This window comes from Mustela putorius, unplaced genomic scaffold (assembly GCF_011764305.1).
Source record: "Mustela putorius furo isolate JIRA1106 unplaced genomic scaffold, ASM1176430v1.1 tig00003845_pilon_pilon_pilon, whole genome shotgun sequence".
In the NCBI taxonomy this organism is placed as follows: domain Eukaryota; kingdom Metazoa; phylum Chordata; class Mammalia; order Carnivora; family Mustelidae; genus Mustela; species Mustela putorius.
In genome coordinates, this window is record NW_025421998.1 from 49,522,704 (window position 1) to 49,539,120 (window position 16,417).

At 34.2% G+C, this 16,417-nt stretch overlaps 1 protein-coding gene across 1 annotated transcript in view; it reads left to right on the forward strand.

Annotated features, from left to right (window-relative positions):
• The window catches only part of AHR (aryl hydrocarbon receptor), a 50,726-nt gene that overhangs the window by 23,606 nt on the left and 10,703 nt on the right, over positions 1-16,417 (forward strand). Inside the window, exons 3-9 of the mRNA XM_004743389.3 lie at positions 5,128-5,231; positions 8,083-8,172; positions 10,449-10,572; positions 11,282-11,412; positions 12,798-13,000; positions 13,724-13,833; positions 14,476-14,617. Coding sequence (XP_004743446.1) covers positions 5,128-5,231; positions 8,083-8,172; positions 10,449-10,572; positions 11,282-11,412; positions 12,798-13,000; positions 13,724-13,833; positions 14,476-14,617 — 904 coding nt within the window. The remainder of the gene's footprint in view (positions 1-5,127; positions 5,232-8,082; positions 8,173-10,448; positions 10,573-11,281; positions 11,413-12,797; positions 13,001-13,723; positions 13,834-14,475; positions 14,618-16,417) is intronic.

Consider the following 16,417-nt stretch of genomic DNA (forward strand, 5'->3'; position numbering starts at 1 on the left):
ATTTGTTGAAGAGACTGTCTTTTTTCCATTGGACATTCTTTCCTGCTTTGTCGAAGATTAGTTGATCATAGAGTTGAGGGTCTATTTCTGGGCTCTCTATTCTGTTCCATTGATCTATGTGTCTGTTTTTGTGCCAGTTTTGATGATATATATACTGTTTTGATGATTTACAGCATTGTAGTAGAGCTTGAAGTCTGGAATTGTGATGCCACCAACTTTGGTTTTCTTTTTCAACATTCCTCTAGCTATTTAGGGTCTTTCCTGGTTCCATATAATAAATTTTAGGATTATTTCTTCCATTTCTTTGAAAAAAAAAAAGGTATTTTGATAGGGATTGTGTTAAATTGTGTGGATTGCTTTAGGTAGCATAAGCATTTTCACAATATTTGTTCTTCCAATCAATGAGCATGGAAATTTTTTCCATTTCTTTGTGTCTTCCTCAATTTTTTTCATGAGTACTAGTCTTCTGAGTATAGGTTCTTTGCCTCTTTGGTTAGGTTTATTCCTAGGTATCTTATGGTTTGGGGTGCAATTGTAAATGGGATTGACTCCTTAATTTCTCTTTCTTCTGTCTTGCTGTTGGTGTATAGAAATGCAACTGATTTCTGAGCTTTGATTTTATATCCTAGTGTCAGCTTTTCTTAAAGATTTGAGGGTATATCAACTCAGCATATAGCCCATTATCTCTATTCTGAGCTGTAAATTGTGGCTTCCAGGCATTACTTAGGTACTGTACATCTTATTTTAGCTCTGACAAGAATTTGGTATCATTGTCGTCACATTCAGATGAAGACACTACAGGTCACAGGTGGTTGGCATAGGGAAGAGGTCCAGTAGTTGGTTAGTAACTGTTTGAACATGTAGGATCAGGCTACCTGGGTTTAATTTAGGCTCTGTTACTTCAAACCCTGTGACCTGGAGACAGTTTCATAACCCAAGTCTCAGTTTCACTGAAAGGACAAAATAACATCAGTCTCATAAAGTATTATTATAAAGATTAATAAGCTCTAATATATGGAAACTTGCTGGCATACAGTATGTGCCCAGTAAGTATCACATATTATTACTAAAGAAATTATTTAAAGTCACTTAGATGGTAGGAAGGATACTGGTGACAGTACCCCACGTCATCTTACTCTTCTTTTCCTTTCTAATCAAGGCAAGAAATGTATACATGAAAGTGGCTAGTATTAAGGTGGTTTTAACAATTTTAAGAAGATCAAGAAATAGAGGAAAACTTCAAGGAAGGGCAAAAATTGCATAGTTTGGGTCAAGAGGTCCCAACATAAAATAAGATTACATAAAAGTCACATTAGTGTATTTTTAAGATGAGAATGCAAAGGGAATTCATCTTTCCTGGACTCATCTTTGCACAGTATTTACCTAAATCCTTTACTAATTATTAACCTTGAAAATATAAGAACAACAGAAATATTTTTAGAAGAACTCCGCAGTGATCCTTCCTGAGTATGCACTTGTCACTTCTCCTGCTTAACATATTAAATATTTAACCTCCCAACATTTATACCTGTAAGCACTGTTGTTTAAAAAGTTCTTTATTTTTTCATTCAAGTTCCTGTGATACTTTAATTAAATCCCATTGTGCTACTTAATGTTTCTGACTTTCTTTTCTAGTTCTTTATTTCCTAACTTATATTCCCAACTAAAGGCAGAGTCTGTCTGATGTCTTATTATGTTGACCAGTATCCCCAATACAAGGCCAGAAAGAAATCATTAATTACTCTGAAATGAATGGTCTTAGTGGTCCTGTAACTCTAGTTGGAACTGACATTGATTCTATTAACTGAAGATTAATTTTAAATGATTCCTGGTAAGATAATTTCGACATTTTAAAATTTGATACTAGTAACATCTATCCATTTTTACAATTATTTTGCTGCTTTTTGCAGTGTGAGGGATTGGGTTTTGTTGTTTTCTTTTTAATGATAAATCTTTCTGCTATTTGCTATAACACTTAAATGTTGCCTCATACTGGAGCTTTTGGAAAAGTAACAGTGTAGTTAACCCCGACATTTTGAGGTTTTAATGGATTCAGTGAAATTTGCCCATTAGAGAGCAAGCAGCAGCAGAACAGGAAGGGAGAAAAGCTCTTTTTGTCTTCTTTTCAGTGAGAAATATTAAGCATTTCCTTTGGTCTTGATTAACTGTTAGATCAATTTATGTACTTCAAACTATTTTTTTGGCCTAAGGAAATATGTTCTCTGGCCTTTTGAAATTGTTACATTCAGAGGCCAAACTTTTGGCCTCTTCTTTAAAAGCGGTATGTTTCAGGTTCTGCAAAGGCAAGAACTTGGCATAAGATTACAGTGTGACACATGCACTGATTTACCAGAAAATAGACTTCACCATGAACATGTGTTATATGTGAGGCTTTGCTCAAACTGAGAGAAAATCTGGTTATTAGTAAATCTCGTTTTTCACCGAGCCAGATTATCTTTGGCACAATAAAAATCTAATGAAATAAGTCTTAAAAGGAATGTCAAAGTCCATTTCATTTAATGATTTCTCTTATTTAAATAGTGAAGGTTAAAAAATAGATAAGAAAATTGGAAATATATTGTAATTGTATTGAAAAGGTTATACTTTATAACAAGATAGTCTACAGGATCTGGGAAATACTGCTAATAATTAAAGTTACCATTTATTGAACTACTGCTGAACGTATGCCAGGAACTTCACATATATTCTCATTATTTTTCACAATAACCTGGCAAGATGGTTTTTTGCTGTTTGTTTTCAGTTACCAGTTCAAATATTGGGACATAGGCTCAGAGAGCCTACACATTTAGTAAGTTGCAGAACTAAGATTCGGACTTAATTCTGTCGTTTACCAATATTAAATGAAATGATATTTGAGAGTGCTTGGGAAAATTCTAAGTAAGTACATAGTGGCTGTTATTACTCTTCAGAGATGTTGCCTCCTGGACTAGACATGCACAAGCAGGTACCCACATCCACACCCATGTGCAATGAAGAAGAGAGATGGGAGGGAGGAGAGAAAGTCTTACAACCTGCTACCTCCAGAGACATCCCGCCAGGACATCAGACTTTGCCTTACATACACAACCCACAAGCACTTAGAAGATAATAATGAAGAATAAACCACTTTAGAAGATGGAATATGTAGGAATAATCATAAAAACTAATGTTCAAATCTGTCTTGAGAACAACTTTAAAATACTCTGGTGAAACAAAAAATGCAGATTTGAACAGAAGGAAACACATATGTGTTCTTGGGTAGAATGATTCAAAATCATAAATATGTTAATTCTCCATGAGTTGCAGCCATCAAAGGAAATGAAATCTTTCCATTTTCAATGACATTGATGGAACTAAAGGGTATTATGTTAAGTGAAATAAGTCAATCGAAGACAAACAATTATCAGATGATCTTATTGTTACGTGAAATTTAAGAAACAAAACAGGATCATAGGGGAGGAGAGGAAAAAATAAAACAAGATAACAGTAGAGAAGGAGACAAACCATAAGAAACTTTTATTTATTTTTTTTTAAAGACTTTATTTATTTATTTGACAGAGAGAAATCACAAGTAGGTAGAGAGGCAGGCAGAGAGAGAGAGAGGAGGAAGCAGGCTCCCTGCTGAGCAGAGAGCCCGACGCGGGACTCGATCCCAGGACCCTGAGATCATGACCTGAGCCGAAGGCAGCGGCTTAACCACTGAGCCACCCAGGCGCCCCATAAGAAACTTTTAATCATAGGAAACAAACTGAGAGTTGCTGGAGGGAAAGGGGTGACTGGGTGATGGACATTAGGAGGGGACATGATGCAGTGAGCAATGGATATTATATAAAACTGATGAATCACAGACCTGTAACTCTGACACCAGTAGTTATATAAATAAATAAATATAAAAGCAAAAACAAAAAAAAAAAACAAAATAAATCCACCTTTAAAAAGAAAAGTGATACCAACACTTTGGAAAAAAAATTCTCCATGAGTTGATTTATAAATTTAACAAGCTTCTAGTAACAATACTAACTGCTTTGTACTCTAAGCTAGACAGGAGGATTCTAAACTTAAAGGAAATATATTTCATAATAAGGCTGATGGCTGATTCTTTCTCCTCACCACTACAAGGTCACTGTTTAGATCTATATTTAGATACTTAAATCTTTTTTACAGTTTATGTTCTGAGGAACCTTATTCTCATAAGTAAAGGAATAGGAGTGGAAAGAGTTTGTTTTTTTTTTTAATATTTACGTTTTATTAGTGTTATTATTTGACATAATTCTATACAAAAAATTAGCGATGTTAATTAATGCTGCACTAATGGAATCATAATTACTTCCATTTATTCTAGAACATAGTGAATTTATAAATTTATTTATTTGGAATTTGAGTGACTTATTGGATTCACATTTTATTTTAATTTTTTTTTCAGTGTTCCAGAATCCATTATTTATGCACCACACCCAGTGCTCCATGCAATACGTACCCTCCTTAATACCCACCACCAGGCTCACCTAACCCCCACCCCCGCCCCTCCAAAACCCTCAGTTTGTTTCTCAGAGTCCACAGTCTCTCATGGTTTGTCTCCCCCTCCGACTTCCCCCAACTCACTTCTCTTCATCTCCCAAAGTCCTCTGTGTTATTCCTTACGCTCTTTCAGAAAGTGGTTGATTTTCTCTTTCTAGAATTGCGGTTCTTCTTCTCTTCAGTCTCCCGTTGGATTTGGAGGTGTTTGCAATCTTTAGATAAGCTGTCTAGCTGATCTCCTGCTACCTGATGTAGTCTCAGCCTGCTACTTCTCCGCCATCTTGACTCCTCCCCGGGAAGAGTTTTTATAGTGTCACCATGCAATTCTTTAAAACTCTTAAGTTATATATAATGAACTCATCACCAATGATTTTTAATAAATTATTTTATTATTTTTTATAAATTAATTATTTGTAATTATTTTTAGCAATCTGTCCACTGATTTGGAAACCACTCATTGACAAAGGATTATTTACTTAGTACTAATGGGCAACAATATTTTAGATTGTGTCTTTGTGAGGTATATAGAGATTTTCCATGATACTCCTTTGAAATCAGTTATTTGGGTAACTACTTACTATTATCATTGCTTTTCCCTTTTCTCCATAGTTGCATTACAGCCCTCCCCAGCTGACAGAAATGAAGTCCAGGAAAACTGCCGAACAAAATTCAGAGAAGGCCTGCACTTGCAAGAAGGAGAGTTCTTACTACAGGTAAATTCTGGTAAATAGAGTTTCTCATAATAAAGACATGGTAAATGAAGGATTAATGAATCAGTCTTTTAGTTACTCTAGTTTATTTAGAACTCACCCAGTGTTTTATGTCACTTTTATCCTAACTGCAATAGTGGTGTAATGCTAGTATATGAAAAAATGTAATTGTACCAAATAGATTAGAAGTCTACTTAGCAATTTCCCTGTCATATTTCTTTAACTAGCAAGACCTCCTACATTATTTTAAAGGTTCTCACTTAAGACATTGAATTTATCTATGCTTTTTCAGGAATAAAGCTTTATTAAAAGAGTTAATTGTATTTAATATTTCAAAATTGTTCTTAACCTCAATTTTATTTTTCAATGCATTTTGTAACTGTATTGTCTCTTAGCTATGGGGTCTGTCTTATCAACATGCTAAAGATTTTCTCAATAACTAGAAGCCCTAATTTTTGTTTTAGAACTCAGAGAATATTTTAATTTTTTTAATTTTTAAAAATATATTTTAATTTTTATGCTCTATTTCTCAAAACTAATATGATGTTTGATTCTGAACTAAAATTCTCAGGTATTTATTTTGTTGAAAAAAAAGATGGAATGGAGATTTGTGCTGTGATATATTCTATTACTCTTACATGATCATTTTTGGTTCCACGCAGTGAATGGAGTGAAGAACCTAATTTGCCATCATGACAAAAGTAGCCACAACTTTTAGTAACTCCATTGATGCATTCTGAAAATGCTTATGTGTAACCCAACAATTTGTAACATTTTTTAATTATTTTTATAATCGTGAAAATTAACTCTTGTCCTCATTAGGTTAAACAAATTAAATATATTCAAGCATGAGTCTTCTTTCTATCCCTGGCTGAGGATTTTTAAGCATATAATAGCTTGAAACATAAAGATTCTTATTCAGGTCATAGGAAAACATTTTTATAATAGCTGCTTTATGTGATTAAACACACACCTTGGGTTATAAAGTAATAAGGAAGTCCTTTATTTCAAGTGAAAATAAACAAATATGGAATGCTAAACATTTGGTAAAGCTGTTTAAATTATGGGCCAATGATTTTTTTCCCTCCTAGAATATTTAGGCAAATTATAAACATATTCTATGTCAAGGACAGAGAATAAAAATAATGCTAATGCAAGACTGGTATCTTTTTTAATTATCTAAAAATTGGAAACATCTAGATATTTAAAATAAATGCATCTGTTATGAATTATATTGGTTATCACTTGTAAATTGGTTTCCAATAGGAAGCATCGCATATTATGTGATTTGCTAGGACCATGGTTGGCTGGATCTCTTCTGGAAGAGATGATCAAAAACACTGTAGACATATGAAAATGGCATATTTCATTACATGCAGTTGCCGTAATGGCATCTAACTTCATACTTTCAACACACGATTATCAACTGAGTATCCCTGATACTTAGAGAATGTTTCCAGAGATACAGTATACCACTTGCATTAAACTTTAAATGACAAATCATTTCCTTTAGTTTTAAGAGAGGAGGTACATGAAGAAAATGTTAGTTTTATTAAAAACTTAAAATACTTTCAAGCTTAGCTTAAATTTATTGCTGTTCTATAAAGAATAAAAATGAAAATAAAAAGACTTTTGTATCTTTTCATTATCCACTATTTATTTTAGTCATTTTCATTTATTTAACCATGTTCTGCCCAGTGCTGTTTACTACTGTGCCTAGCAGAATCCACAGCTTCATTTTTGAGTTAACAGCAGTTGAAACTGTAAATAACACTATCAATTGCAGCTTATTTCTCTTATATTAAATAGTAAGTGAGCCTCATTATGACGTTCAGCTAAGTAGGGCACATCTTTTTGACTAAGACTAAAGAATGATAATCTCTTTAATATGTAATGACCATATTCTTTCTGTTCATTTACTAATAATTCAATATAAGTAATAACCTTGCTCCATATGGTGTTTAAGATCATTTGGGATATACATAAAATTGGTGTATGTATATTCTTTTTAAAGGCTTTTTGGTTAATTTCTGACAATTAATATTTGTCTAAAAGTGTGCAGTATTGTACCTTAAATTATCTTTGTGCTTTCTGGCATGATGAGCTTATAGGAAAGTACTAAATTCATTTGACTCTTTGAACAAGAATCACACTTTACAAAATAAAATGCAGGGACAACTGGGTGGCTCAGTCGTTCAGCATCTGCCTTTGGCTCAGGTCATGATCCCAGGGTCCTGAGATCAAGCCCCGCATCGGGCTCCCTGCTTTGTGGGAAGCCTGCTTCTCCCTCTCCGACTCCCCCTGCTTGTGTTCCCTGTCTCGCTCTCTCTCTGTCAAATAGATAAATAAAATTTAAAATTAATAATAAAATAATATGCATACAATCAGTGGCTACTCTTCTCTACAAAGAAGATATTTTCAGAAGGAAAAAATACAAAAATGGGTGTAATTGTTATTGCCAACTGAAATTTAAGACAATTTCATTGTGAAGGTGTTAATTATTAAATACTTAAGTTTCCGGTGGGTGCCACGACCATTCATCCTGTACTACATTTATAACTGCTGAAAATCCAAGGCAGGAGAAAGAAGAAACCAATTTTTTATTGAAGTTACTGTGATTGAGCATGAAGTTGAACTGTACACTTTTCCTTATCTAAATCAAAAGGTATGAATAGATCCCTCTCATTCCACAGTAGATGGGTATGTCTGTGTTTATGAGATGTAATCATTTTAACCATTTTGAAGAGAAGAGTTTCCAGCAGTAAAAATAATAGCCTTAACTGAAGTCAGTATTTATGAGTAGCAACATTGTTATTTAGTCACATCACTAATTTTAAAGTTTTTTTCCTCGTAGGCTCTGAATGGCTTTGTGCTGGTTGTAACCACAGATGCTTTGGTCTTCTATGCTTCTTCTACCATACAAGATTACTTAGGGTTTCAGCAGGTAAGCGTATTTTTCTCAAGCCATGTGAAAAAATTTTTTCCATAAAATTAACTCTACTTTTTTGTATCATATGTTTTACAGATATAAATGATAATTTGTATGTATAAAATATCTATTAAAATATGCTATAGAATAAATTATATATTTGTAGCTGATAATTTTTATATTATTAATAATTTTCTTAAATATTTATGAAATTCATGGATATTGTGTTTCATATATATAAGAAACTTTCATGTTAGGTGCAGATAGGCTCTGGATGGGCAGGGCAGCGGGCGAAGGCTGGCAGACAAGAGAGTATTTGCTGTCACACTGGTTATGGATACCAGAGGGCATGTGGCCTCAATGAAATGAGTGAGGTCATATGTAAAGGTGCAGGTAAAAATATCATGGCTCATACCTTTCATTCTGACTTAAGCTGATTAGGGAAGCTTTCCTGAAGGAAGTGGTATTTAAGCTAACCAGTTGAAAGCATAAGATTCAGATGGGTAGACAGTTGTAAAGGGAACAACAGGAAAGAAAGGATGTAAGTACTGTAAACAGTAGACTAGAAAACTTGAAGAGATGAACGTGTTTGGTTTGTTTAATGTTATTGAATAAATGGTGCATATACGGAGTGGTAAGGTATGTGTCATATTTAAAGGACAAGAACATCTAATCTGAGAACAGTTTTTGTAAGTGTACCTGAATGCTAGCTATTCTTACATATCAGTTATTTTTTAAATTCTAATGTGTATAAGACTCAGTTGAAGAACTTCATATAAAACTCTAAAATCTTTGGGCCTCACTTTCCAGATATTCTGATTTGGTACGTCGGAGTGGGACCTATGATTTTATATTTCTGACAAGCTCACAGGTCATGCCAAAGCTGCTGGTTTAAATAGCAGTGTCTACTATGATTTATGTTTATAAACTATGTGATATACACAGTGGAAATCTCCAAGAGTTTTTGTTAAGGGAATGTGTGTGCTGCAGTCTGTGTTTTAGATGAGGACTCTGGCAATTGGGTAATGGGTGGCATCGAGATGGTTTAATGCTAGATTAAGTTCACGGGGAGGTTTGAGTCTAGATGGCTAAACTAGATAGATAGTGGAACCTGGCCTGCTACAAAGCCTGACTTGCTGAGAGGCAAGAGGGGGAGGAGGGTTTTTGAGCTTGTCAAGGCATAATCCATCACTCTCTGGAGTCTACCAGAAGTAAAAATTTAATATAAAGAAAATCATTAGAGGACAGTTAAATACATAATACTTCTAAGCTTCAGAGAAGTGTAAGATGGCTGGATTTTCAGACAAGGTTTTGTGAAAGAAATAGGATTTAGAAGAAGTTAAAAATAGAGCTGCCCTACAACCGAGCAGTTGCACTACTGGGTATTTACCCCAAAGATACAAATGTAGTGTCCGAAGGGCCACATGCACCCCAATGTTTATAGCAGCAATGTCCACAGTAGCCACATGGTGGAAAGAGCCCAGATGTCCACTGACAGATAAATGGATAAAGAAGATGTGGTATATATATATACAAAGGAATAGTACTCAGCCATCAGAAAGGATGAATACTTAGATTGACATTGACATGGTTTGAACTGAGCATATCGTGCTATGGGAAATAAGTCAATCAGAGAAAGACAATTTATCATGTGTTTTACTCATACATGGCACATAAGAAACAGTGCAAAGGATCATAAGTGAAGGGAGGAAAAACTGGGAAGTCATCAGAGAGGGAGAGAAACCATGAGAAACTCTCTTAATCATAGGAAACAAACTGAGGGGTTTCTGGAGGGTTGCCGGAGGGTTGGTGGGTAGAGGGATGGAGTTAACTGGATGATGAACATTAAGGAGGGCACGTGATGAGCACTGGACGTTGTGTGCATGTGATGAATTATTGAACTCTACATCTGAAACTAATGATGTACTATATGCTACCTAATTAAATTTAAATTTTAAAAATATTTTTTAATATATATATATTTTATCAATAAATGGATAAAAAATGAGAAGTTAATGTGTTGCAAGTAAGGAATAGGGAGGTGATCTACTTGATTGAAAAGCATTCATATAGGGAAGTGATAGCAGATAACTTTTGGCTGACCAGTCACAGTGCTCCCCTCTCTCTGGCTGCTCCCATCAGGATGTCTAGAGAGCTTTGTGACCATTTGATATGTGTTCCTCACCACTGACAAGCACCCAATAATCCAGCTACATTTTGAAATTAATTTAGTAACCTACATTGTTTTAATCAGTGCTTTAAAAAAGTTTCCTGGTATCTTTTTTCTTTAGTCTGATGTCATTCATCAGAGCGTATATGAACTTATTCACACTGAAGACCGAGGTGAGTTTCAGCGTCAGCTACACTGGACATTAAACCCTTCACCATGTACGGACTCTGGACAAAGAATTGATGGTAAGAATGCAAAGGAAAGTGCGGTGGTTTTAAAAGATTTATTTATTTTTTTTAGAGACAGCGTGCCAGTTGGGGGAGAGGCAGACAGCAGAAAGAGAGAGTAGACTCCCTGCTGAGCAGGAGGTCACAGGGCTTGTTCTCACACCCTGAGACCATGACCTGAGCCGAAATCAAGAGCCGGCCACTTAATGGGACTGAGTCATGCAGGCGCCCCTCTGAGTAGAATATTTTATAAAAATCACTTATACTATTGAGAGAGATTGGAAGAAATGTATAAGGTTGATACTCAAATATGTATAAATTGTTCTGTCTGTAAAATGGACCAAATACAAAAGCAAACTAGAATGTGCAAGTATACAAAAACTTTTCTCAGTGCAATGCTTTTACTTTAATTTTTTATTGAAGTATAACTACCATACATACAATGCTTTTAGAAGTCTCTGAAAGTCTTAAGATGAAAGGCATTGGAAAATACGGATACTGTTGACAATAGAAATAAAAACAAAACTGAATAAAGTTCTATGCAGTAAAAGCGATACTCCGTACATTTTGGTTTCTTTTCATTGGCTACTCTTCTGAAAATTAGTGATCATTCGTTTTTGTGTTCAGAATAGAATCCAGTTTAGAAATTAACACAGATTTCAGCTATCCAAACACTTGATTATACAGCAAAATGACATGTAAATTTGTGTTGGTATTATTTCTACAGAGGCTAATGGCCTGCCACAAACAGTAGGCTGTTATACCCCAGACCAGCTTCCTCCAGAAAACTCTTCCGTTATGGAAAGGAGCTTCGTGTGCCGACTAAGATGTCTGCTGGACAATTCATCTGGTTTTCTGGTAAGGTACAAAATCTTATGATACTGGCAATTACTATTAAGTTTCCGAAAGCGAAAAAGGAAACTAAAACCATTTTCTTTGGTTAGATTTGAGTATGGTTTTTAAAACTCCTTTATAAAATAATTTCATAATGGAAAGCAACTTAGATTACTTTTTTCAGATTTCTAGTGTCTTCCATATCTCAAAATCTCAATCTTTGGGGATGTAGTAACAAAGACAAGTGAAATAATGTAGAACCTTGTATTTTGCCTATTTTTAAGACTTTTTATTGTAGAAGACCAAGAAGTTTGTAGCTCTGTTTAGCAGCAGGTGCTTACTCTCTTTGGATTTAGTCCTTGCCAGACAGAAAAATCACCCTGGCCTTCTCTACACAGCTGCAGTAGCTGGCATCTAGAAAAATGGTTGCATATTCGTGATTGCAGGATCGCCACACGGTGCGAGCTGCCAGCGTGCAGCCTGAACCGCTGCAGCAGGACACTGGCAGTGGGAGTGGTCTTTGTCTTTAAGACAGTGCTCTCCACTGGGTACAGGAGAAGACAACTGCAAGCATGATGCATATTACTTTTGTGAATTATCAGGAATTTGAGATCCATAGTAAAATCTTAAACATTAGCAAAAAGTGATTTTGGTGATGTGTTTATTTCTGAAGATAATTTGGCTGACCCAAAAGTACAGTTATGCTTGGAGATGGTTTTCCTAGATCAGTTAATAGATCTTCTCAGATGGAATTTGTAGCACTGGGTCTTGTCTTCTTTGTTTTGCTATCGTATACTGAGTCAGAATCATCCCTTAGCCTGGTTAATACATTTTTAAGCAACTAAACGGATCATGTTCCCATTTAAATTATTTTTGTTTCCTCTGTCTTCTAAAAGTGCCCTTTACTATCAATAGAGTTCTGGATTCTTGGCGTGATTTTTTATTATTCATTGTAGTGTTTTAATAAAATTACATTTTTATCTCTACATAAAAGTTTACCATGTGTTATGAAATAGACAGTGAGCTCTGGACTATAGCTTATCTGACTTTGAAAACTAGTGTGTACTTGATGACTTTATCACCGTTCATTCATTGAGGAACAACGTACCGAATGCCAAGTGTGTGGGGACCGGGCTAAGTGTAAAGGGCAGGGCGGTTGTGAGCTTGGAAAATGACAGGGGATTTTGTTGTGGCAGTTCCCTCGTCGGCCCTTTTAGGATAGTGTTCAGACTACCTTTGGGGATAGTTGTAATGGGCTTCATGTGGATAAAGTCTTTTTATGACAGCGTTAGTCAGCCTCAGGAACTTCTACGGAATCACAAAGAATACTGGAAATGGCCATGATTGGGCCTTTTGAAATGAGCAGTTTTCAAGTGTTCATAGTAACGAACTGGTTTTGGTTTTTTAAGGCAATGAATTTCCAAGGAAGGTTAAAGTATCTTCATGGACAGAACAAGAAAGGGAAAGATGGATCGCTACTTCCCCCGCAGCTGGCTTTGTTCGCAATAGCGACTCCCCTTCAGCCGCCGTCCATCCTTGAGATTCGGACCAAAAATTTCATCTTTAGAACCAAACACAAACTAGACTTTACGCCCACTGCTTGTGATGCCAAGTAAGTAGAACTCTTGCAGTTTCATTTCACTAAATGTATATTTTGTTGCAGTAAATCTCTCTTAGCATGTATGACACAGAGTGTAGTTTATAATGTTTGTTTGTTATTATGTGAACTGTTCCTTCTTACTCTCTCAGTATAGGCTTTTAAAGTAATTTCATCAGGCTCACCAATCATCTTACAATTTTTTATAATACTTATCACAATTTCTGTATCCTAGAGATGATTTGCTTATATTGGTGAGATTCAGTATCCTCATGACTTTTACTGTTGGTTTGCTTTACATTTTTAAAACATACAAACTTTATTTGATTTTTAGCCCTAGAAGTTTAGTAACTTCCAGAAAATTATGAAGTGGACTGTGATAGTAGCCTTCATCTTATATCAAAAATGTGTCATTGTTTTTCTTCTAATACGCGATTACAGATAAGTTTTAAAAATTTTGCCCCTCAAAATGGAGTATAAGCATTATCCATTTTTATTAAAGATTTTGTTTTATCTACGTACTTTGTTCTGTTAGATTCATCTTTGGCCATGCTAATTTTCATTTTCTTTATTCAGAAGAAGATCATCTAAAACTGAAGTTAGCAGCCATAAACAAAAGAAAGTAGTTACATGAATGAGATTGACTCCTTGTACTTGCTAATGTAAAATTCTGAATGTCAAGGAAAACATAGTGCAGAAAATTGCATATAACCAATTTCTTCTATTTTTTTTAAACAGAGGAAAACTTGTTTTAGGCTATACTGAAGCAGAGTTGTGCATGAGAGGATCAGGATACCAATTTATTCATGCTGCTGATATGCTTTATTGTGCTGAGTACCATATACGGAGTAAGTTGTATTTCCTTATAAACATGCCTGAAGACTGGCATACATTCTTGTACATACTTCAGAGTATTACACAGTGTTTCAGGCAACTATTTGAATAAACTTAGACTCAGTGTCATACCATTATGATTAATCTGAATTACACTCGTTATTAACTGCTGTACATCTGCCACTCAAGAGTATACAGTAGCTTAACTACTATGAAAATGACCATTTTATCCAGTGTTTTTCTCCATTTTAATAGTATTTTAATGGTATCACTAATTTATAAATTTGCTAGTATATATTAATATTTTATTACACAATTTTAAAGCATCAGTGATAGAAATGTTCCCTTTTTAAATGAAAATAATTTTGATCTTTTTATTTTCCCCAAACTGGATACTCTCCCTCTCTAGTTTCATGTGTTACAATTTTCTGACCTAATCATCCCTTTAACCTACTGAATAATAAATTTAGTCTAAAACAGAAAAAAACAGTTCTGAAGAACTATTTCCATGCATTTTAATATGTTTAAAAGTTGTCAAGGCATTTATCTTTGGTGATAAATGAAATATATTCAAAAATATGTTAGAGAGGCTTTGCTTTAGAGATTTTCTTTAATATGTTGATTTTGGGTTTGATAATTTTTGTATTTGATTTTAGTGATTAAGACTGGAGAGAGTGGCATGATAGTATTCAGACTTCTTACCAAAGATAATCGATGGGCCTGGGTTCAGTCTAATGCACGCTTAGTGTATAAAAATGGAAGACCGGATTATATCATTGCAACTCAGAGACCTCTAACGTAAGTATGCAGACAGAATGTTTCACATCTTCATTTTATTTTTAATAATACTTTGGTTTATAAATTCTCTTACATGTAAACTTCCAAATAAATTCTATGAGAATTTTCTAGCAAGTAAAAACTGAAAAGATAATCTGTATAGAAAGAAGGCATAATGAAGGACATTGACAAGATAGAATTGACAAACTTTACTGAACAACTAAATATATAGAATTATAGAAATAAACAATGAAAACTCTAGGGTTTTACTCTATGAAAGAAGGACAAAAAGGTAGTGCCAAGTGAGAAATAAAGAATGCTGTGTCTACTATATGCTTTCTAAGCAAACTAGTTTCTGAGTTTCTTACATATTATGTAAATTGAGTGTTTTGTCAAATACCATATTGAAAATATTTTCTCCACTCTAGAGAGCTGATGTTTGTATTTCCTTGAGGTAAGTATCAACATTGATAAGTTTTTTTGAAAAGGCCATCATTTCCCTGCTGTACTGTATTTTAATTAGGGGATTCTGTCTGTGGTTCTGTTTCTAGGTTCCAGGAGCCTAGTTATCTTTTTTCACACCAGCAGCACATGGTTTTCATTGCTCTGCCTTTATAGTAAATCTTGATCTCTCAGTGTATGCTCTCCATCATGTTTGTTGAGGATTTTTGATTGTTCTCCTTCAAGATTGTCTTCTCTGTTCTTTATCCTTTTTATTTCCATACATATTTTAGAAATCAGTTGTCACTTGTCACCAGAGTATCTGTTGAGATTTTGAATGGAATTACATTGAAACTATAGTTTATTTTGGGAGAGTTAACAGTGTTACAGTATTTTTCCAACCTGTGAAGATGGTGAATGGATGTATGTATATAGGCATATGGGCACATGAGTATGTACCTATCTTTGTTTCAATAATGGGTTGTATTTTTCCTACCCGAGTCTTCCATATTTTTCTTAATTTTACTTCTAGATATTTGGTCTCTTGTGATAGTATTCTAAATTTCTAAATGCTCTATGTGTATAACAATTCCTAATTGTTGATTTTTTAAAATATTGGCTTGTATTCAGTGACCTTCATAAAATCCACTTTTTTCTCCTAATTTGTCTGGATTATTCCAGATTTTCTAACACATACTATGTATGTAATTTCTTTCTTTTTAATCTTCAGACATTTGTTATTTCTTAAAATTCCTTTATTGCAATGGTTAGGCCCTTAGTAAAATGTAAAAGAAATAATGATTCCAGGTTTCATTTTTGTCTTCTTCCAAGCCTAAGAGAGAAACCCTTTAATATTTTACTGTTGAGGATGATGTGTGTGGCAATGTCTCCTTTTGTTATTTAGACATACATACATTTTTTTTAATTTAAAAGTTTTCCTTCTCTCAAGTTTACTAAATATTATCATCATGAAAGGGTATTGAATTTTGTCAAATACTTCCTCTGGATTCATTGTCATGATGATGATTTTTCTCTTTTGTACTCTGTTTTCTTTTTAGTTAAGACCTATAGTGATTAGGAAACATTTCCTGATACTAGAAATTTGTGCTTTCTCTCTTAATATTGCTAGAAGGCCATTGTTTTTAGTCTTCTCAAGGATCCAAATTTGTTGATTTTTCCTATTTTATGTTTGTTTTCTACATCAGTTAGGTCTTCTTATTTCCTTCCTTCTCTCTTTGAGTATAATTTGCTATTTTTCCAACCTTTTCTTTAAGGTATTGATTTCCCTTTAAGTACAACTTCAACTATTGTCTTAATGTTTTGATAGGTCTTGTTTTTTCCATTCATGATTTGTTTAGAAATATAGAGTGGTATGTACTT